The sequence below is a fragment of the Argentina silus genome (genome assembly GCF_951799395.1).
Source record: "Argentina silus genome assembly, chromosome: 1".
Taxonomy (NCBI): domain Eukaryota; kingdom Metazoa; phylum Chordata; class Actinopteri; order Argentiniformes; family Argentinidae; genus Argentina; species Argentina silus.
Genome location: NC_139655.1, coordinates 31,376,235 through 31,398,905, shown reverse-complemented (window position 1 = coordinate 31,398,905; position 22,671 = coordinate 31,376,235). Strand labels below are relative to the sequence as shown.

At 43.3% G+C, this 22,671-nt stretch overlaps 2 protein-coding genes across 6 annotated transcripts in view; both read left to right on the top strand.

Moving 5' to 3' along the window:
* Positions 1 to 1,242: 1,242 nt before the first annotated feature.
* plcxd2 (phosphatidylinositol-specific phospholipase C, X domain containing 2) lies at positions 1,243 to 13,824 on the top strand (the record flags this gene model as incomplete). The annotated part of the gene is made up of 7 exons (XM_083684444.1): positions 1,243 to 1,345; positions 2,218 to 2,354; positions 4,579 to 4,698; positions 9,017 to 9,226; positions 10,181 to 10,291; positions 10,512 to 10,642; positions 13,665 to 13,824. 7 exons carry the CDS (start codon positions 1,243 to 1,245, stop codon positions 13,822 to 13,824), a joined length of 972 nt encoding a protein of 323 aa, XP_083540570.1.
* Positions 13,825 to 20,381: 6,557 nt separating this feature from the next.
* The window catches only part of LOC310813529 (pleckstrin homology-like domain family B member 2), a 56,149-nt gene continuing 53,859 nt past the window's right edge, over positions 20,382 to 22,671 (top strand). For all 5 annotated transcript variants that reach the window (XM_083682582.1, XM_083682581.1, XM_083682579.1 and 2 more), the window contains exon 1: positions 20,382 to 20,639. In XM_083682582.1, the coding sequence (XP_083538708.1) occupies positions 20,637 to 20,639 (3 nt within the window). In that variant the 5' untranslated portion in view covers positions 20,382 to 20,636. The remainder of the gene's footprint in view (positions 20,640 to 22,671) is intronic.

The window sequence follows — 22,671 nt, the reverse complement described above, 5'->3', positions numbered from 1 at the left end:
GCTGTCAGTGTAAATTATAACTGTTTTGCCTTCAGCTAATACACATGCTCTCATTTATCAGCACAAACAGTTCAGCTATAAATGGCCTGGTAGTCTGGCCGATTCAATTACGTCATTGGAGGTTATCATCAGAGGTTAATCCATAAGCTGCGACTGATACATTTGTGACAGGGTGTTTCTGTGGAGATCCATCTACATACCAAATCATGTCGCAGTTTGGTAAGGGTGTTTCAGTCAGATCTGGGCGAGGAGCCACTTGCTCGCTCATCAGTGCCAGGCAGTCATGTGGTTCACCATCATCTGATGTGGGCAGAAGGGTTGCATGGTTAAGAACATTACAGCACTTTACTTCCACATTCGGCAGAGATAACAAAATATGTTGGTGATGTAATAATCGTGAAGGGGAGAAATGGCTGGTACTTTGTTTCAACAAAATTTCACTCACCCCATGGAGGCACCAGTAGTGTGAGAGGTCAATAGGCCACAATCCCCTATGAACAATTAACTGCCATGGATGCTGCTGATACTGCTCTTAAGCACGCTGGTAACCCACTTACCACTAAGTCTAATTTGCTAGAGTAGTATGCGATAGGGCGCATTCTCCCTCCATGTTCCTGCAATAGCACTGATGTCATATACCCACCCTACTCATCAGCCACTTGAGTGAATGGTTTAGTCATGTCAGGCAGCCCTAAAGTCGGGGCTACAGTCAATTGTTTCAACCACCATGTGGTGTTCCAAAACAACAGCAGCAGAGGGAGAGTCCCCCCTTATATCTCCTTCCTTTCACCGCTGGGTCCTAGTGCTACGTCGCATGCTAATGATTGCACTGTTCCACTAACTTCAACAAACGTCTCTGGACATTGGGGGGTGGGGGGGGGGGGGGGGGGGCAGGAGTGGGCCTAATCCACACACGCTTAAACCCGAGCAAGAGGGAGGGGGATAACGAGTACAATTTCAGTCTAAGAAGATTAGCCATAGTCATTAGCCAGAGCGAGGCACGTTGTCTGCCTGGCCAATGGCCAGACACTCACACCACACCGGGATCTGCACAAGGGAACAGTGTCACAGGTGCTGACTGTTTTACCAAGGTGCGGGAAAGGCCGTCCTAGCCTCAGGATGATTTCTTGTACCATAAGCATCGTGGGGGTGACAAGGACAGCCGCATTACACCGGCACCAGAGACAGATGTATCACTTTTGACATTGAAAGGTGTTTGCGTGGGGGCATTAAAGCGGGGCCATGAAGACACGGCCCGCGGGCATTGGCAACTCCAATGCCGACTGGATGGGCTCACTCTCCCCCACGCTCACGGCCATGCCCCTCAAGTACCTTGCGGTGCCTGGTAAGCGCGTGTGTGTGTGTATCTGTATCTGTGTGTAATGTTTGATGAATGGAAATTGAAAACATCTTGTGTATCATCGAAAATGTGTTAAGATGACAGGGGCTTAGGGTACCTCCCAATGACATTGAGTTCAGGCTTTAAATAGTACATCCACTAACGAAATGAAGTTGCACCTTTTCAATCTGTGAACATGCTGAAGAGATCTGGTTTCACAAGGCCTATGGTACACACTAATACATACAGTATATGCCACAATAAAATCTAGTTAGGGTGCATGTCTTTCACTGTTCATCTGATCATGGAGTGACTGAGTGAGTTAGCTCTGTTGGTAGTATGCTGCTGTGAGGATGGGAGACTCCCAGTATAGGCACGGTATAGACGGCATGATGTTGTTTCAAAAATTGTCTAAGACAAATCATTTTAACCTAAAGAGTGTATTAAATACATTTATGACAAAATATTATGGGAAATGGACAGTTTTCTCATCTAGGGAACATCTAGGGAATAGAAGTGTCCAGGATAGGCTCATCATGAATGGATGGTGTTGGAGAAGAGCTCAACTCTGGGGATATACAACAGGCTACATGTACCGTGGCTGTTGCTGTATTCAGGTCAATGTGGCTGTTGTTATTGTTGTGGTAACTATCAAGATAGTTGGTGTTGACTGGTGGTTTTTAACTTAAATTGTCACTTGTGAACCATTATAGTGTCTAATGTTTATAGTCTACTGGACTGTAGATAGAGAATGTAGTGTAAACAAGGGTCTGTTAGTGCTAGAAAGACAGAGAACTGTTGTGTAGTTTTTTCAATTTAAATCGAATGTATCCACTGTCCCTGCTATCCCCCTTTTCCTCCCTCTCTCTCTCTCACAGGGTCCCATGACTCTTTTACGTTCTGGGTGGATGAGCATGCTCCTGTGGGTCCGGATCAGATGGCCATAGTGAAACACCTGGCGACAGTGTTCCGCCTGGCCGCCAAGAAGCTCATGAAAAAGTGGTCCATGACACAGGTGGGGCTTCAAAGTGGTTCAATTAGACCCCAGTGACACAAGTGTGGCTTCAAAGTGGTTCAAATTGAACCTTGTGATGAAAAGGATGTAAATGTATGTTGCAGTGGAGGCTGGTCCATTTAGGAAGATGAGTATGGTTCTCCCTTGAATTTTTATTAAATGAAATACAATTCAAATAAAAAGTTCTGTACAAAAACTGTAAACCTGCTCAATTCTGCTGCAAAAATGCACTCAAATAGCTCACACTAACCATGAAAATAGATAGAAGTAGTCTCAACAGTGGTCCCAAATGGTTGAACATGGTAACTGCAGGCTGAATAGAAATAGAGGAGGCTGAATTTAGCGACTCCCCTCGCTGCTCTGTTAAGCCCCATTCATTGTGTTTTTATTTTTTCAATTTGCATTTTCGCTGTAAAATTAGCAACTTCAGAATGGTTCTCAGACCAAATATGGCAACCTCACATACTGACAATCCAATCAAATTAATAGGCTACCTAGTTCACTGTCTCACTGTCTGTGTGTAGGTCTTTCTGGCACAAAATTCTGTTAATTAAATAAAAATTAAATTCTTCAAAAATGAAGGCAAAGGAAGAAAGCGAGAGAGAGCAAGCTATTCTTGTAATATTATTTTGTTGTATTTTTTGTTCTTCTTATTTTACCTTTCACTTATTTAGTTAATGCAGCTAATTTAGCCTACTCAACAACCTGACTCAGTCACAGAGGAAGGCTGTTTATGTTAGCTAGCTGGCTAGGTAAGCTTTTTTATTAATGTATTGCCACCGGGGACCACCGGTGTAACTGCTTGCTGTTTCCATGATTGTAAACATTGATTAGAATTGTAGGTTATGTGTGGTAGTTTTCAGTTTCTTAACTATCGTTAATATGATGATAACGTTGTATGTTGTGTAGCTGTTATTGGAGAGGTTTTTGCGGCGGGTTTTACATACAGCTGGTATGCCATGGAAGACATCTACAGTAGATGACCCTAATGCCCACCATAATTTAGAAAACCCCCAAAACAACTGTCCCACAGATCACTCTCCAGGCGGTAGATGTTAATGTGTCAGAGACAAACATCTGAATACCACACCAGCCAAACTGCAGAGGCTCAAAAAGTTATCCTCAAAAAGGATGGTCAGGGTGCAGTTTGCTAAAACATACCTAAAAAGCCTGCAGATGTCTGGAAAAAGGTCTCGTGGACAGATAAGATGAATAATATCATGTAGCAGAATGATTGCAAGTGGTTTGGAGAAAAAAGGATCTGCCCAAGATTTACAGCATGCCACCTCATCTGTGAAACAGGGTGGAGGGGATGTTATGGTTTGGGTAAGTATAGCTGCCACTAGAACTGGCTAACTTGACATTATTGATGATCTAACTGCTGATGGCAGCAGCAGAATATATTCTGAAGAGTACAGAAACATCTTGTCTGCTCGAGTGCAAGCAATTGCCTCTAAATGCATTGGATGGCGCTTCATCTTGAAGTCAGACACTGACCCAAAACATACTGCCATAGCAACTAGGGAGTTTTTTTCAGGGCCAAAAAGTGGAAAGTTCTTGACTGGCCAAGTCAATCTTCACAGTTAAATCTTGAACATGCATTTCATTTCCTGATGATAAGATTTAAGGTAAAAAAACAAGAACCCTGATAACAAACAACAACTGAAAATGGTCGTAGTACAGGCCTGGCAGAGCATCACTAGAGAAGATACCCAGTGTTTGCTGGGGTCAATGAGTCACAGACTTCAGGTAGTTATCGCATGGAAAAATTTGTTGATCAAGTACTAAACACGAGTGCATAACTAGGACATTACTGTATATGTTCTGTCCCATTACTTATAGTGCCCTGAAATAGGGGGACTTTGTAGAAAAAATATTGCCATTTCTATATGTGAATATGTATACAAATACCATCAAATAAGAATCTCTACTTTAACCTCATAATAATTGTCTGATTTCAAATCCAATTTTATGGAGCATAGATCCAAAAAAAGAAAAAATGCTTCACTGTCCTATTACTTACGCAGGGCGCTGTATGTGTTGTATGTTAAGTGTGTTTGGATGAAAGCATCCTCTAACTTCGATCATCAATGTTAAGACCGACAGTATTATTATTGTTATCATTGTTCAAACCTGTGTTTATGTTATTTTAACACTGGCTGTATTATTGTCATTATTGTTGTTAGGAGCTGACATTTAATATTATTGTCATTATCTTTGTTAGAACCTGACATTTAAGGAGCAGCTGGACGCGGGGATTCGCTACTTTGACCTCCGCGTTTCGTCCAAACCTGGAGAGCCTGGTAATGAGATCTACTTCATCCACGGCCTGTTTGGCCACAAGGTGGGCACACAGTGGTGGGCATACAGTGGTGGGCATACAGTGGTAGGCACCCATGGGTTTTGCACACAACAGTGTTTCTAGATAGGAGCTGTACGAAGATGCCTGGCAGTGGCCGACACAGAAACCTGCTGCTTTCATGTGAAGGGGTCAGTTATGTGATGTTGCCCATAACGCCATTATTCAAGACTGAAAACTATTAGTAGTCTTAAAAGACAGACTAGAAGAAATATCACTGAAAAAGTAACTTACGAAAAGATAAAGTAGTAGTATCTGCACAGGGCTTTTATTGAGACTATGGTGTGTCCCAGTAGTCTGAAAAAGTTATCCTTTCCACTTCCACCTTCTCCTCTGTTCTAAAATGGATTAAATTAATTCCCCCCCCTCATCAATCTACACACAATACCCCATAATGACAAAGCCAAAACAGGTTTTTAGAAATGTTTGCTAATTTATTAAAAATAAAAAACTGAAATATCACATTTACATAAGTATTACTCAATACTTTGTTGAAGCACCTTTGGCAGTGATTACAGCCTCAAGTCTTCTTGGGTATGACGCTACAAGCTTGGCACACCTGTATTTGGGGAGTTTCTCCCATTCTTCTCTGGAGATCCTCTCAAGCTCTGTTAGCTTGGATGGGGAGCGTCAGTGCACAGCTATTTTCAGGTCTGTCCAAAGTTCTGTGCACTCTGGAGCAGGTTTTCATCAAGGATCTCTCTCTACTTTGCTCCGTTCATCTTTCCCTTGATCCTGACTAGTCTCCCAGTCCCTGCCGCTGATAAACATCCCCACAGCATGATGCTGCCACCACCATGCTTCACCGGAGGGATGGTATTGGCCAGGTGATGAGTTGTGCCTGGTTCATTCATGCCAAAGAGTTCAATCTTGGTTTCATCAGACCAGAGAATCTTGTTTCTCATGGTCTGAGAGTCCTTTAGGTGCCTTTTGGCCAAACTCCAAGCGGGCTGTTATGTGCTTTTTTACTGAGGAGTGGCTTCCTTCTGGCTACTCTACCATAAAGGCCTGATTGGTGGAGTGCTGCAGAGATGGTTGTCCTTCTGGAAGGTTCTCTCATCTCCACAGAGGAACTCTGGAGCCCTGTCAGAGTATTGGGTTCTTGGTCACCTCCCTGACGATGGCCCTTCTCCCCCCATTGCTCAATTTGGCCGGGCGGCCAGCTCTAGGAAGAGTCTTGGTGGTTCCAAACTTCTTCCATTTAAGAATGATGGAGGCTACTATGTTCTTGGGGACCTTCAATACTGCAGAATTTTTTTGTACCCTTCCCCAGATCTGTGCCTCGACACAATCCTGTCTCGGAGGTCTACAAACAATTCTTTCAACCTCATGGCCTGGTTTTTGCTCTGACATGCACTGTCAACTATGGGACCTTATATAGACAGGTGTGTGCCGTTCCAAATCATGTCCAATCAATTGAATTTACCACAGGTGGACTCCAATCAAGTAGTAGAAACATCTCACAGATGATCAATGGAAACAGGATGCACCTGAGCTCAATTTCGAGTGTCATAGTAAAGGGTCTGAATACTTATGTAAATGTGATATTTCAGTTTTTTATTTTTTTAATAAATTAGCAAACATTTCTCAAAACCTGTTTTCACTTTGTCATTATGGGGTATTGTGTGTAGATTGATGAGGGAAAAAATGAATTGAATCCATTTTAGAATAAGGCTGTAACATAACAAAATGTGGGAAAAGTGAAGGGGTCTGAATACTTTCCAAGTGCACTGTAGATGTATTTGATATGTATTAAGACGTTTGTGTTAAACAAATATTATTGCTTTAGGTCTAATACTAATACTAATACTAATACTAATACTAGCATCAAGCTATTACAGCAACCAACCCTAACCCTAATCTACTTTCTTTATCATATATGGTTTGTGATGTGTACTTTATACAGTGGGGGAAATAATTATTTGATCCCCTGCTGATTTTGTTAGTTTGCCCGATTACAAAGAAATGAGCGATCTATAATTTTTATGGTACTTTTATTTTAACAAATAGAGACAGAATATCAACAAAGAAGTCCAGAAAAAACACATTATATAAAGTTATAAATTCATTTGCATTTGATCGAAGGAAGTATTTGATCCCCAAGCAAAACATGACTTAGTACTTGGTGGATAAACCCTTGCTGGCAAGCACAGAAGTCAGACGTTTCTTATAGTTGGTCACCAGGTTTGCACACATCTCAGGAGGGATTTTGGTCCACTCCTCTTTACAGATCCTCTCCAAATCCTGAAGGTTTCAAGGCTTTTGCTTGGCAACTCGAAGCTTCAGCTCCCTCCACAAATTTTCGATAGGATTAAGGTCTGGAGACTAGCTAGGCCACTCCATGACCTTAGTGTGCTTCTTCTTGAGCCACTCCTTTGTTGCCTTGGCTGTATGTTTTGGGTCATTGTCATGCTGGAAGACCCATCCACGACCCATCCTCAGTGCTCTGGCTGAGGGAAGGAGGTTCTCGTCCAAGATCTTATGGTACATGGCCCCGTCCATTGGCCCCTCAATGCAGTGAAGTCGTCCTGTACCCTTAGCAGAGAAACAACCCCAAAGCATAATGTTTCCACCTCCGTGTTTGACGGTGGGGATGGTGTTCTTGGGATTGTAGCATTCAGCATTTCTCTCCCTCCAAACACGAAGAGTCGAATTTATGCCAAAGAGTTCAATTTTGGTCTCATCTGACCACATCACCTTCTCCCAAGCCTTCTCTGAATCATTTAGGTGTTCATTGGCAAACTTCAGATGGGCCTGTACATGTGCCTTGTTGAGCAGGGGGACCTTGCGGGCACTGCAGGATTTCAATCCGTTGCGGTGTAGTGTGTTACCAATGGTTTTCTTGGTGACTGTGGTCCCAGCTGCCTTGAGATCATTACCAAGCTCCTCCCGTGTAGTTCTGGGCTGATCCCTCACCCTTCTCATGATCATCCTTACCCCACGAGGCAAGATCTTGCATGGAGCTCCAGGCCGAGGGCGATTGATGGTTATTTTGTATTTCTTCCATTTTCTAATAATTGCACCAACAGTTGTCTCCTTCTCACCAAGCTTCTTGCTGATGGTCTTGTAGCCCATTCCAGCCTTGTGCAGGTCTACAACTCTTACCCTGATGTCCTTTGAATGTTCTTTGGTCTTGCCCATGGTGGTGGAGAGGTTGGAATGGAAGAGATTGATTCTATTGACAGGTGTCTTTTATACCCATAACAAGCAGAGATTAGGAGTACTTTTTCTAAAGTGACAGGACTAATCTGTGTGCCTCATGGGCATATAACCGGTCTGTATGAGCCAGAATTCTTGCTGGTTTGTAGGGGATCAAATACTTATTTCCTTCGATCAAATGCAAATTAATTTATAACTTTATATAATGTGTTTTTTCTGGACTTCTTTGTTGATATTCTGTCTCTATTTGTTAAACTAAAAGTACCATAAAAATTATAGACCGCTCATTTCTTTGTAATCGGGCAAACTAACAAAATCAGCAGGGGATCAAATAATTATTTCCCCCACTGTATGTGTGAGTAGATAGACATTGAAAACATTTGCAAGCAGTGATGATTATGTATCCCATTCCGTGCTCCCAGGTTCTTGACTTATTTTTTCAAGTGAACTAAGTCAAGTGAACTAAATGAAGTGCATTGTGTCAAATCCATGGCCTAATGTATGTAAGTCTAATGGTAATCGGTCTTAGGTCAGATGCCAGATGCGGTCAGTGGAATTGTCACTTAATTAAAAATGTTCATTCTTCAATTGCTTCGTCAGTAGCAGAGCATGTTTATTCCAGCATACCCAATTTATACTTTTAACTTTGTTTTTGAATGCTGACAATCATTGCATTTTTTATTCATGTAACATTTGGTTTCTAAATGCTGCCATTGTCCCACTCCTCAATAAACATGGCTTGATTGAATGCGCTGTGATTGGTTTCTGGTCATCAATAATTGTCGTCCTAAAACATGATGCCGAAGTAGGTAGGATGTCCCAATTCTCACCACTACTCTACACTACACGACATTCCACTCTCCTCCTCCAGATATTTACAGGGTGAAAGTGAGTGGTAGTAGTAAGTGGTAGTGAAAAGGAGTAGTGAAAAGTGTTGGGACATAACATCTGTCTCAACGTTTAAGTCTTCATGTGGTCGACAACTCAAAAAAGGATAAAAGATTTTTAAAGTTGTCAGTCCAGTTTTCTGTTGGCCATTATTATCTGCTCCTGATATCTATTCACTCCTTCTGTCTCTTTCTCCCTTTCTCTGTCTTTCACACACACGAACATCACCCCATCTTATCCTCACACATGCATATAGGTGCGAGACGGTCTGTCGGACATTAACTCTTTCCTGAACGCCCATCGTAAGGAGGTGGTGTTCCTGGACTTTAACCATCACTACGCCATGGGGGCAGAACATCACACTTACCTCATCAAAATGCTCCAGCAAATGTTTGGAAACAAGATGTGCTGCATCAGCACGGTGGAGGAGATCAGCCTGGACTACCTGTGGGAGAAGAAGTACCAGGTGAAACCCCTACTTGCATCTCTCCTTCCTGCTTTGCAATAAACACCGATCTGACTAGTGGAATCCTGATCTGTAGTAGAATCCTTGTTTTCACCTATTTCATCATTATGAGACAGGTGAAGGGTGAGACATGTTAGAAGGAGGGGTGAGACAGGTTAGAAGGAGGGTGAGACATTTTAGAAGGAGGGGTGAGACAGGTGAGAAGTAGGGGTGAGACAGGTGAAAAGGAGGGAGCAAACAGCAGAGTGGTAAGGGCTGAGGGGTTAGAAAGGACAGATGAGTTAGGTTTTCTAAAAAGAAGTGAGGCATGCCTCTAGGTTACCAAGGGCTGAGGAGGGAAAGACGTGATTCTTGTTGATACCGATACATTCTTTTAGCTACCAAGCTAGCTAGCAACAATAGGTGACTATGCTAACACTAACTTTTTAGGCATTTCTATGCTAGTGACTGAGAAGCTTTCTAGCATCAGGGGGCAAAATAAATGTAGTGTGTTTGTTTCATCGAAAACAATTGTAGATTTACTTCAGAAACTATAGTGGAAGACATCCTCATTTTCCACAGAAGTAGCCAACATCTTGGTGTGAATTTGTCCCACAGAAAAATTAGGCAATTTGGTTTCAGTTTATTTGTTTTTTTGAGTGTATTTCTCATCAGAAATACAGGCCTCATAGATATCCTAATGACAACCTTACTTCCTGAAAAAATGAGATGCTTGCTTGATGATGCATTTTGTGTCAGAGGATACTTCCTAAAAGTAGAGTAATACTTTCTGCTTTGTATCATTAACAGAGTAAGTAATACTTTCTGCTTTGCATCATTAACAGCTAGTGAAAAGATATATTTGCTGCTAGAAGATAACTTTACTACTCTAGTCTTTAAATATAAGACAAAACATTTGTTAAAGTAACCAAAATGTGTAACAAACATCTCCCTCTCGATCACTCCATCCCACAGGTGCTAGTGTTCTACCACCACCCATCAGCAGAGGGCTGTCCCCAGATGTGGCCTGGCAGTCGTATCCCTGCCCCCTGGGCCAACACTACAGACGCCACAAAACTTATTCAAGTGAGTCCTTCACACACACACACACACACACACACACACACACACACACACACACACACACACACACACACACACACACACACACACACACACACACACACACACAAACCAAATCTAGTGATGTTTCTTGAATGAAATTTAAACAATTCAATCTATCTGTTTATTTAAACACCTGCACCTGTCACCTAACTTTGATCCATTGTGGTGATTGTAATTGTAGTTCCTGCAGACCACTCTGGCTGAGAGGGCGAAGCAGGGCTCCTTCCACGTGTCCCAGGCCATCCTCACTCCCCGAGTCCCAACTATAATGAAAGGCCTCGTACAGGGGCTACGCAAATACCTGGTGGAGAGGTAGGTGTTTGATGGGTGGTGGAGGTGGTGGAGGTGGTGGTTGTGGTGGTGGTGGTACTGGTGAGCTGACCTGGGCCTAGTGTGTGTGTGTGTGTGTGTGTGTGTGTGTGTGTGTGTGTGTGTTGTGAGTGTACACACTTGCGTATGTGTGTCTGTGTGTCTCTAATGAGTCAATTTGCTTGTATATGTATGTACTGTGCCCTCCATAAGTATTGGAAATAGGAAGCATTGTGTTCCTAACCCTAACCCTAACCCTAACCCTAACCCTAACCCTAACCCTACTCCAACAGTTTAGATTTGAAATCAAACAATTACTATGAGGTAAAGTGGAGATTCAATGTTTCAATGGTTTCCTTTTTCAGATTGGTTTCACCAGGAAATCCTATTTCAGGGAACCAGTAGTATTGGAAAATGGGCTTGACAGGTGTTTCTGGTATGTCAGGTGTGTTCTGTTTTAAAAAAAACATTGAATTAAAGCTGAGAATCTCTGCTTTAACCACATAGTAATTGTTTGATTTCAAATCCAAACTGTTGGAGTATAGAGCTAAAAGAAGACAAAATGCTTCCTCTTTCCAATATTTATGGGGGGCACTGTAATTTATCTCTCATTCTTTGAGCAGCCAGCAGAGGGCAGTCTATACAGTCAGGCTCTCTGTCCTCTAGGTCGGATTTAGGATGAGCAAAACTGTCCTAAATGCTAACCTTACCCAGGAGGTCTATGGGCACAGTTTGAATGGTGCCTTGGTCGCACTTTATGTGTTTATTATGTGTTTACCTGAATTTCACACAGTTGGTATTTACCTGGTTCCAAATGGTGGTTTAATAATGAATCCAAGTGTTCACCCAAACACATACAGTAGTTAAACACAGCATCCATTATGATTGACATTCTGTGCCCCAATGCGCTGCCCTTTCCCCACATGGATTTAAAAAGCATATGATTGGTGTAATCATGGGCTATTACCACATCTTACAACAATCCATTGTTTCTACATCCATGTCAGGGAGTAAACAAGTGAACACTGTAGAGTGGAACGCAGAGGGATCTATAAGATAGCTCGCTCCTCTTGCCCTTAGGCACACTTCTAGGATCAGTTTCACCTCTCTAAATACTCACATCAACCATTAGATGGTAAAACACTAAAAACTGATGCTAGATCAGTGTCTACACTAGAGATAACTTCATCCTACTCTGAAGCCGACATTCTGTGGAGACAGCGGTCTGGGAGGAAGTAGCCTAATTTTGTGTTTTCTGAGGAAATGGGATTGTATATTACAGGGCAGTTTGTAATGGGACAGTGAAGCATTTTGTATTCTTTTAGTTATATACTCCAAAAGTTTAGGTTTGAAATCAAACAAACCATTTAGAAATGACAACACTTTTTATACACAGTCCCCCTATTTCAGGGAACCAGTAGTATTGGAAAATTGGCTTGACAGGTGTTTCTGGTTAATCAGGTGTATTCTGTCACATCATTTGTGCAGGCATAAGAGAGCTGTCAATGTCTAGTATTGTTTTTAGGCTTTGCATTTGCCTTTGGAGTCTGCTGTTGGTGTCTGTCAACATGAGGACCAAAGAGAGGTCAATGAAAGTCAAGGAAGCCATTATGAGGCTGAAATATCAGAAACATAGCCAAAACCTTAGGCTTGCCAAAATCAACAGTCTGGAACATCAATAAAAAGAAAAAAAAAGCACCGGTTAACTCAGCAATCGCAAACTTGGCTGGTAGGCTAAGGAAGACTTCTACAGTGGAGGACCAAAGTATATTCACCATAATTAAGAAAAAGCCTAAAACAACTGTCACACAGATCAAGAACACTCTCTAAGAGGTAGACATGAATGTCTATAATCCTCAGAATACACCAGCCGAACTACAGAGGCTTCACTGCATGGTGCAAACCACTAGTTATCCTCAAAAAGGATGGTCAGGTTACAGTTTGAGGTCTGGAAAAAGGTGCCTAAGATTTACAGCATACCACCTCATATGTGACTCATGGTGCAGGGGTGTTAGGTTTGGGCATGTATAGCTTCCACTAGAACAGGCTAACTTGTCTTAATTGATAATGTAACTGCTGATGGCAGCAGCAGAATGCATTCTGAAGTGTATAGAAACATATTGTCTGCTCAAGCAAATGCCTCCAAATTTATTGGTTGGTCCTTCACCATATAGGAAGACGATGACCCAAAACCATAGCAACTAGGGAGTTTTTCAGGTCCAAAAAGTAGAAAGTTCTTGACTGGCCAAGTCAATCTCCAGACTTAAATCCTTTTGAATGTATTTAATTTCCTGATGATAAGATTATAGGCAAAAAGACCTCAAAACAACTGAAGATGGCTGCAATACAGGCCTGGCCGAGCATCACCAGAGAAGATACCCAGCATCTGGTGGGGTCGCAGACTTCAGGCAATTATAAAAAGTGCTGTCATTTCTAAATTATGAAACCAATATGTGCACAAATACCATTACATCAGAGCTGAGAATCTCTATATTAACCCCCATAGTAATTGTCTGATTTCAACAATCCAAACTTTTGGAGTGTAGAGCCAAAAGAAAAAAAAATCTCTGGATAATCTCTGGGAATCTCTGGATAAACATTCCCACTTCCTGGTTTTGTCCCAAACAACCGCCGAGACTTAGCAGAGGGTTAAGGGCTTTATCACTGATATGAATACTATGTGTGTGTATGTGTGTGTGTGTGTGTGTGTGTGTGTGTGTGTGTGTGTGTGTGTGTGTGTGTGTGTGTGTGTGTGTGTGTGTGTGTGTGTGTGTGTGTGTGTTTAAAAGTGTGCCTGCTCATAAAACAGTGGGTCTCCGAAAAACAATGATTTTGAAGATAATGACTGCCTTTAGCTTCACCAGCCTCTATTGTATCCTATCTGTCTCTTATCCCCTTCTCCCTTTCTCCCCCTTCTCTCTCCTGCAACTCTCCCTCTTTTTCCCTCTCCCTCTCTCTCCTTGCCCCTTCACTCTCTCTCCCCCACTCTCTTTCTTCACCCTCTCTCCCCCTCCACCCTCCATAGGAACCTTCCTACCATTATGACGTGGGTGGAGGCTCAGAAGCCGGGCGTTGATGGAGTTAACATCATCACCTCGGACTTTGTGGAGCTGGTCAACTTCGCCAACACAGTCATCAACCTCAACGACCTCCTGCTGCGCGACAAGTCTACCAAGCTCACATGACCCATGCCCTACAATAACAACCAGTTAGAACAGCCCACCAGGGCCACGTGACCCATGCCCTACAATAACAACCAGTTAGAACAGCCCACCAGGGCCACGTGACCCATGCCCTACAATAACAACCAGTTAGAACAGCCCACCAGGGCCACGTGACCCATGCCCTACAATAACAACCAGTTAGAACAGCCCACCAGGGCCACGTGACCCATGCCCTACAATAACAACCAGTTAGAACAGCCCACCAGGGCCACGTGACCCATGCCCTACAATAACAAACAGTTAGAACAGTCTATAAACTTCCACCTGGATTTCTTTTCACGGTTCAAAACCAAAATGGCAGCTGCACCGACGCTAATCACATGACTAAGAACTCAGAGACATACCTGTGATCATGCGACCGTCAGAACTCACTGGATCTAGAATGTCTTGTACCATGAGGATGTCCTCTTGGTATCATGTTTTTTGCCGGTGGCATCCATGCAAGAGGTCCCTGGTTCAAACCTGGTCAGTTACACATAGGGGTCCCAGCACCAGTCCCTGCATCTATATGGTCAGGCTAAAAAAAACCCAAGTGCACTCTGAGACTGCCAACAAGGCCTGTGTTCTAATGATGTTGTTTGTGTTGGGAGATTTTTCTGGCATGGTCATGAAAATGCTGCATGTGTTAATAATGTATTGGGTTTATACAAATGTAGCAAAGGCAACACTATGCAAGAAGCCTGAGACACACATGCACATACTCATATGTTTTACAGCTGTATTGTCACGCAATTATTCATTGTAATAACAATGTTGCATCATAGATTATCGCATTTTTCATCTTGATTTATAACCTTTTGAAAGTAATGAAAGAATACCACACACTTCATAGCCACACGCAGCAGTCTGGTTTGTGTGTGTGTGTGCCCGCGTGGTTCTAATTGTACTATTGCCTGACAACTTCCCATAACCGGATTGGTACATCCATTTTTGGGCTTTGAAATTAATGATACATAGCCATTGATTCTTGAAGAATATAACTTAGAAATGCCTCATTAGCTTAGTTCAACTGTCTTACCCCATCAGAACCCAAAATATAAGCTTGCTTTACTCCATTGTTTGTAAACAATGTTATTGTAAACAAACACTGTATAGCTTCAAAACATAGTTAAAACTATAATTGATCATTTGATCAGTCCTTGCATCTATAGCTCCAATGAATTTGAGAGTGGTTACATTTCTCAAGCCTAGTCCCTCAGCTGTTTACCAAACATATGGGGGCACTGTTGTTGTTTGAATCCCAGATTGGCAATTTAAAAGGGAGTATAAAGAGGGAAAAGATACCACAATGATATTAGAGAGAATGTTGGAATTGACATCTGTTGAGTGAGACTGAAAGAGGGGAGAAAAGGAACAAGAGAGAAAAAGATCAAATCAGAACAGCTGCACTCCTCTAAGCAATGAGGATCCCTCACCCCTTCTCTCGGCTGGTGTGAGCGAGTGTGTCCCTGTTCAGGCCGCATTGTTGACTCTGTCTCGTGTGGTCTGTGAACACTGAGGCAGTAACTCTCTATCTCTATCTCTCTCTCACATACACACACACACACACACACACACACACACACACACACACACACACACACACACACACACACACACACACACACATACACAAGGACACTAATTGCAGAGTCATTACACATACCACAGAAGGCCTGTGGGAGTGGAGCAGCTATAATGGACTGTGGGAGTCCGCCGTGTTGTTCTGTCCTTTGTTCTCTCTCTCTCTCCCTCTCTCCCTCTCTCTCCCTCTTTCTCCTCTCTCCCTCTCTCAGTGGGCTCTCCAGGTCACCAAGGAGAGTTTTGGCTTTAAGACCCTGGCCTGCTCCAGTGGATACAGATTCAGGGGTGGGGATGCTCATGAGGTTGGACGGTAACAGGAGTGGCATTTGGTCCACTCCTGACCTTGTGTCTGTTTGTCCATGGCATTAAAAGAGGTGTGAAAGGTAATGGTCTGGCTCTTATTACAGTGATAACTCTACACTGTGTCTACATTGACACAAAGGCATCAGGGGGAGAGAGAGGGTGAGATAGGTGAAAGAGGGAGAGAGGTAGTGAGGTAGGTGGGAGGGGGAGAGAGAGAGGGTGGGATAGGCAGAAGGGGGAGAGAGAGAGGTGCTTACTTCAGGTGCTTATGCATTTATCTTTATCAGTGCTTACTTCAAAGAGATGTATTTACTTTTTGACTGACACTCTGCCACAGACAGCATGTGCAGGGGGAGGGGGGGGGGGGGGCGGTAGTGCTTTTTCTAACCAAAGCTTTAAGGATCTGCAGAATAAACTGGTCTTTATGGACGTAAGAGCTCCTAATTCCGAGTGGTATCCCCGTCAAAACAGCTCCAGAGTGCCTGCTCAGCCTCCATGGAATCACTTGGGAAATCTGGAATTCACTCTGGAATGCTGCCAGACATTCCACCGCCTCTGCATCCAGGGTCTGTGTATGATGTAATTGTTAACTTACAGCTCCTCTATGTGTGTGTGTGTGTGTAGAAATAAAAAGGGCTATATGAGTGCCACCAAGGGGGACCTAACACTAACATCAACACCAACAACCTGTAGTTGCTAAAGACGGGACAATGTAGGCAAATTTTTTATTTTATTTTGACATTGATAGTAATATTTTCAAAGGCTCATGGACTATGTGAGTTGTCAGTATGGCTAAGGACATGTAGCCGTGTTAAGGCTGTAGATATCATATGGTTTTGGAAAAAACTTTTTTTGGTAAAGGTTAAATCCCTTTCTCACATCTAGAATATTTTGTGGAGTGTGTGGGATACTCTGATGTTATCTGAAGACATGTGACATTGCCAAAACATAAAACAATTCCAAACATAATTTCTAGTAAGTTCAATTATTTTTTAATCAATTGGTTGGTGTGATGTATGCATGAAGATGAGTGGTGGAAATATTGTTAGTGGAGAGGGTAACATGGATGTGCAACATTACTTCTAGCATTATTATTACATGGCCATTATTTCCTGTTTACATCAAGTCGTCCCGGTGTCTGATCTGCCCAGAGCCTGCAGGTGCTGAGACAGTATGTGCATAATCCTCTCTTCATCTCCTCTCTGGGGTTTAACCTGTGAAAGTGAAAGCAATATGGAGGATACCTACAAGTGGAACAGTTCCAGAAGTGCCTATCTGCTTAAAGCTTGTCACTTGTGTCATCTTCTCAGGGCAAGATTAAGCCTAGTCCTCGACTAAATGACATTTTCAAAAGAAAATCTCCATTAAATTAGGATTCGTCTTACTTTGTGTCCGAGAAACCAGCCCTCAATTTTGGGCAAGATGACTTTCTGTGGTCTCTTCAAGTGCCATCGGGCACAGGACACCCAGAACATTAAGATTTGATATGGGAACTGGAGGAAGAGGTTGATAGCATTGTCTTAAGACAGGTGGTGTCGTTCCTACGTGACGCTCAGGGCCTCGACCGACCTGTCTTGTAGGACGTGAAACCAATCTGAGGATCTAAAGCAGGGCTATTCAATGGACTGGGAAGTATATGTTCATATCAATGGACTGGGAAGTATCTATTCATATCAATGGACTGGGAAGTATCTGTTCATATCAATGAACCTGGAAGTATCTGTTCATATCAATGGACTGGGAAGTATCTGTTCATATCAATGGACTGGGAAGTATCTGTTCATATCAATTGTTTTTGGGGAAAGCCAATGTGCTTGCTGTGTAACGAGTGCGTTTCTGTGGTAAAAGACTATAACCTGAGGAGCCACTTCAAGACTAAACACCCACATTTTCCAGTGGGTTCAGATGTTCGCAAAAACAAAATTGAAAGTCTAATGGCCTCCTACAGTATGAGCAGACAATAGTCACCATGGTTAGATCTGGCTCCGCACAAGAGAAGGCTACAACGGCCTTTCTCCGTGTGGCGTGGATCCTTGCTTAAAGGAAGAGGCCTTTTACAGACTCAGAGATAGTGAGTGAGTGGATGTTAGCTATTGTTGATAAGTGATCACAGATGACAAGGTCATAAATCAGGTGATGTTGTTGATTAAAAACATTCCCATGTCTGACACATCAACTAGAAGGAGAGTTGACATTCTAGCAACAGAGGTTTTCGAAACCCTTTCAAGGCTGAGAAACATGGAGGTCATGTCCCTGGCTGTTGACGAATCCACAGACAACACTGACATAACACAGCTTTGTTTATACAGTGCATTCGGAAAGTATTCAGACCCCTTCACTTTTTCCACATTTTGTTATTTTACAGCCTTATTCTAAAAATTAATGGATTAAATTCATTTTTTTCCCCTCATCAATCTACACATAATACCCCAAAATGACAAAGCCAAAACAGGTTTTTAGAAATGTTTGCTCATTTATTAAAAATAAAAAACTGAAATATCACATTTAAAATTATGGCTGACAAAGTAAAATAACATAATAATGCATTTGATACTGATTGCATGAACAGTTTATTCAATAAAAAGTTTCTTATGGCATGGGGAGGCTGGTGGAGGTAGGAATCAAAGGACGGGTTCATTGTAATGCATGGAGCCTGTCCTCTGATTTCTTACTCCACCAGCCTCCACTGGTCTTGATGGTTAATTCAAGCTGGATTCAAGCAAGACCTCTGCACTGAACCTGTCAATATTTTCCAGTTGTTCTTGAGCTTCATTCACAGGGTGACAATTTGGCGAGACAAAGTGAGAGAAGAGCAGAGGAAGATATCCCAGAAGTCTTAATCAATGAGGGAGAAGATATGACGGTGGCAAACAACGTATACTTGTGACTATAGGAGCAACATGAACCATTTGGCTTCATCATTCATGTTTAAAGATTCATTGATTCTGGGTTGTCTTGTTAGTCACAATCACTCAACTGGGGGAGAGCATACAGTATACTTTACTTGTAGCAGAGGTTTACACCTTTACAATAAGGATATATAATGAACATATATTTATACAGTAGAAAACATGTATAAAGAATGTATTATTACTTAAAGGTCCAGTATGTAGATTTTTGCTTTAAAATACTGCTAAATGGCCATTACGAGATATGGTGAAAGCTGGTGTCATGGTCAGATGCTGGCCTTCACATGCTTATTTTACATTTGGTTTATTTACAAGGATATGCACATTAAACGCATCATTTTCAGTGTGGCCAGCGGGGGCAGCAACACGCAAAAACATGTGCTGCACCTTTAAACATTTACTAAGGCAATTAACAAGCATAAAGCATTCTAATGTACTATATTATTTATAAAGACATACAAACTATTAATAATTATACTTGTTCAAGTGAAAAAATGGGGTGAAATAGCAGTCAGATTAAACCCTTGTGAAAGGGTGAAATATGACCTGTGCGGGGTGCGTTCACGCCCTGCAGGGCTCCGACCCGAGGACGATAGTCCCAGTTGTTTCATTGGACAATGGATGAAGTGAATCTGAAATCTGAAATAATTTAGTTCATGAAAGATGCAAGTGCTCTAAACTAAGTTAGGATAGATGTAAAGGTCCAGTATGTAAACTTCCCAATGGTTGGGAATACAAACGCTGTTTTGGTCTGGAAAAAGCACTTCTTAAATGAAGTGTCCTACCCAACACTCAATTTGCAAATAAACATGTTGGTTACTACCAGGGGTGTTCTATGGGAGTAGACTCGCTGATTTTCGCCTCTCTCAGTTTGGCTGCCTCTTCGAATCGTGCACGCATGCAGAAAAAATAACAACCAATGTCCAACACTGCAAGTCCATTTCGGGGGTTATATTATCATTAGGGAGGATGTTGTTGAATTTCGCCCGGGTGGCCAGAGGTGGCAGATTTCCAACAAATTTATGCCCTGCTCCTTTAAGTGCTATATTTCATCCCCTAAAATAGTAATCGTGAGAGGAAATAGATTCCAGGCGTAATATCATTATCTAAACGCAGCTTTTGTCGTGGTCAGAGCAGCTCTGGAATTTATGTTAATTAGATTAAATCTAAGTGCATAAAAGGGATTTTGTCTCAAGAGGTCATAGGGACAGAATATCTTTCTATTTTCCCTCACTCTTTCTCTTACTCTCTCTCTCTCTCTCAGAAAAGATTAATTAAATGGACTGAACCAAAGACCGTGTAGAAATAATCAACTCATCATTGTCTGACAGAAATAGAGAGAGGATGGTGAAGGTCAAGCCGAGTTGTCTGCTAACACCTGCCCATTATGTGTGTGTGAATTTGAGAGTCTGTCGGTCGGCACCGCTGGATTGAGCCTTTCCCCAACACACACACACACACACACACACACACACACACCCTGTCCCGTCCGTCCCTCCCGCGTCCCGTTCCAGCTGTTACGCATTCCTGTGCTTTACACGTCGCCACTGGCGTGGGCCGGCCTCTGTGTGTATACGTGTGTGCGCGCGTGTGTGTGTGAGAGAGAGAGGGGGGGAGAGAAAGAGAGAGAGAGAGAGGGGGGGGTGGAGAGAGAAAGCGAGAGAGTGAGGGAGAGAGAGAGGGGGTGGGGGGGGGTGGGGGAGAGAGAGGGAGAGGGAGAGAGAGGGGGGGGGACAGCGCGTCAAAGTCTCTCCAAACGAGCCGCAAATGCCGTTGTACTTCTCGGTCCAGCTGTGGAACGCGTTGGGGAAGTGTTCGGATTAACTCGTGGTTGGAGAAGAGAAGTAAAGTGACAGTCTGTCGCAGCCCCTAAAAGAACGCACCGCTCGGATATAGAACAAAAAAAGACAAACGAAGAGAAAGTGGGGGACTTGCGCGCGGCTGTGTGTTTGTGTTGGCACCTTCTCCCTGACAGAGCTGGCAAGTCCCGCTTCAACTATGGTAGGACTGTTTCTAAGACGCAGGATAAGTTACAAGTATATGTACACTAGTAAAGTTAATATTGTAATTGTTATGAACGACAAACACCGCTGTGGAGTTTTTAGAAGTATAGGTCTGTTGCGTTGTTCTTTTCAGAACGCTTCCTGTGCAGCCTGTACTATTAGGACGCTTAATGGTGGATTATTGCTCAGTAATCCATGTTTAATTGCACATTTTGTTAATTTAGAACGGAGACAAAGCCTGCTGTTGTGTGTTATTGTTATATCGCTGCGCACGGTTTTGGATTGTCGGGACGGGAGTCGCTGCAGTAGGCAAGCCCGCGTGCGCCGTGTTGTGTTCTACCAACATTGGTCATGGTCATATTATTGTCCCAAGAACAGTGAGCAGTGTACTATACGGTAGACCACGCCCCAGGGGTTAAGGTCTAGAATTGGTGTAGACCTGGGCTGAGGTTGAATTTACATGTATGTTTACCTGATGGCTCAAAATATGGCAGGGGATATCACTGCTGTACCCCCCCCCCCCATGTAGTTAGGTGGTAATTCCCCAAAAAGTCTGTTTCTACTTCTACTGCTGTTTCTACTTTTCTACTTCTACTTGTTCTACTTTGAACCAGGAAGGAGCATTAAAGTCTGCTTGAGGGCTGACATACACACAAGGCAAGATACATGTTTATTTAAGGTGACCTTGAGTCTCTTGAAAGGTGCCTTACCAGTCAAATGTATTATCAAACACTGCACCCCTCCTGTTGGTAAAGGTATGTCTGTTTTTGTCCCTCTGGATGTCTGTCCCCCCCCCCTCTCTCCCTTTATCTATCTCTCCCTCCTCCTCCACCCCTCCACCCCTCCACCCCTCGTCTCCTTTCTTCCTTCCTTCCTTCCTTCTTTCCTTCCTTCCTTCCTTCCTTCCTTCCCTTCCTTCCTCTTTCTCTCCTCCAAGCCGTGGTCTATCACAGAGACACTCCCATATGAGGCCTTCTATTGGTGGAGGCCAGCGGACCCAGTCCTTATGTGGTTTACGTGTGATATCCGCTCTGTTGGAAATGAAGTGTGTGTATGTGTGTGTGTGTGTGTGTGTGTGTGTGTGTGTGTATTTGTGTGTGTGTGTGCATGCGTGCGTGCGTGCGCGTATGTGTGTCAATAGTGCATATGTTGGTCCCTTCACTCTAGTCTAGAGTGTAGAGCAAGGGTACTCAACTCCTATTCTTTAGGGCTGCAGTGTATTTTGGTTCCTCCCTTTGCATACATGATCATTAATACCATCGACTTACCTGTTGTATACATGATCATTAATACCATTGACTTACCTGTTGTACCCACGATCATTAATACCATTGACGGACCAGAGAGTCCACTGACTCTCTCAGTCACTGTCTGTGTTCCAAATCAAGCACTTACTATTACAGTATGTACTAAATACTTGTATGAGGCTTTATATTTCATATATCCTATAGCATTTTTCAGTATGGAATCCATTTCTTTCAAGCGTACTAAGCCGTCACTTATATCCGCTATGCATACTATATAGTATGGAGGTATGCATTTTCCAACAGAGCCTCTACAATGATACTGAAGACTCCTCTGTCATGCCTCCATCTCTTGCAGTGAAAGGTGAGGCACGACATTCTCTCCATGAGTATATCATAGATCCAAGGAGAGGGGGGAGAGGAGAGAAGGAGAGGAGACCTCACCTCAGGGCGAGGAGGGGGAGAGGAGAGGGTCACCTCAGGGGGAGGAGGGGGAGATGAGAGGGTCAGCTCAGGGGGAGGAGGGGGAGAGGAGAGAGTCACCTCAGGGGGAGGAGGGGGAGAGGAGAGGGTCAGCTCAGGGGGAGGAGGGGGAGAGGAGAGGGTCAGCTCAGGGGGAGGAGGGGGAGAGGAGAGAGTCACCTCAGGGGGGAGGAGGGGGAGAAGAGAGGGTCACCTCAGGGGGAGGAGGGGGGAGGGGGGGAGAGGAGAGGGACACCTCAGGGGGAGGTGCGGGAAAGGAGAGGGTCACCTCAGGGGGAGGAGGGGGAGAGGAGAGAAACACCC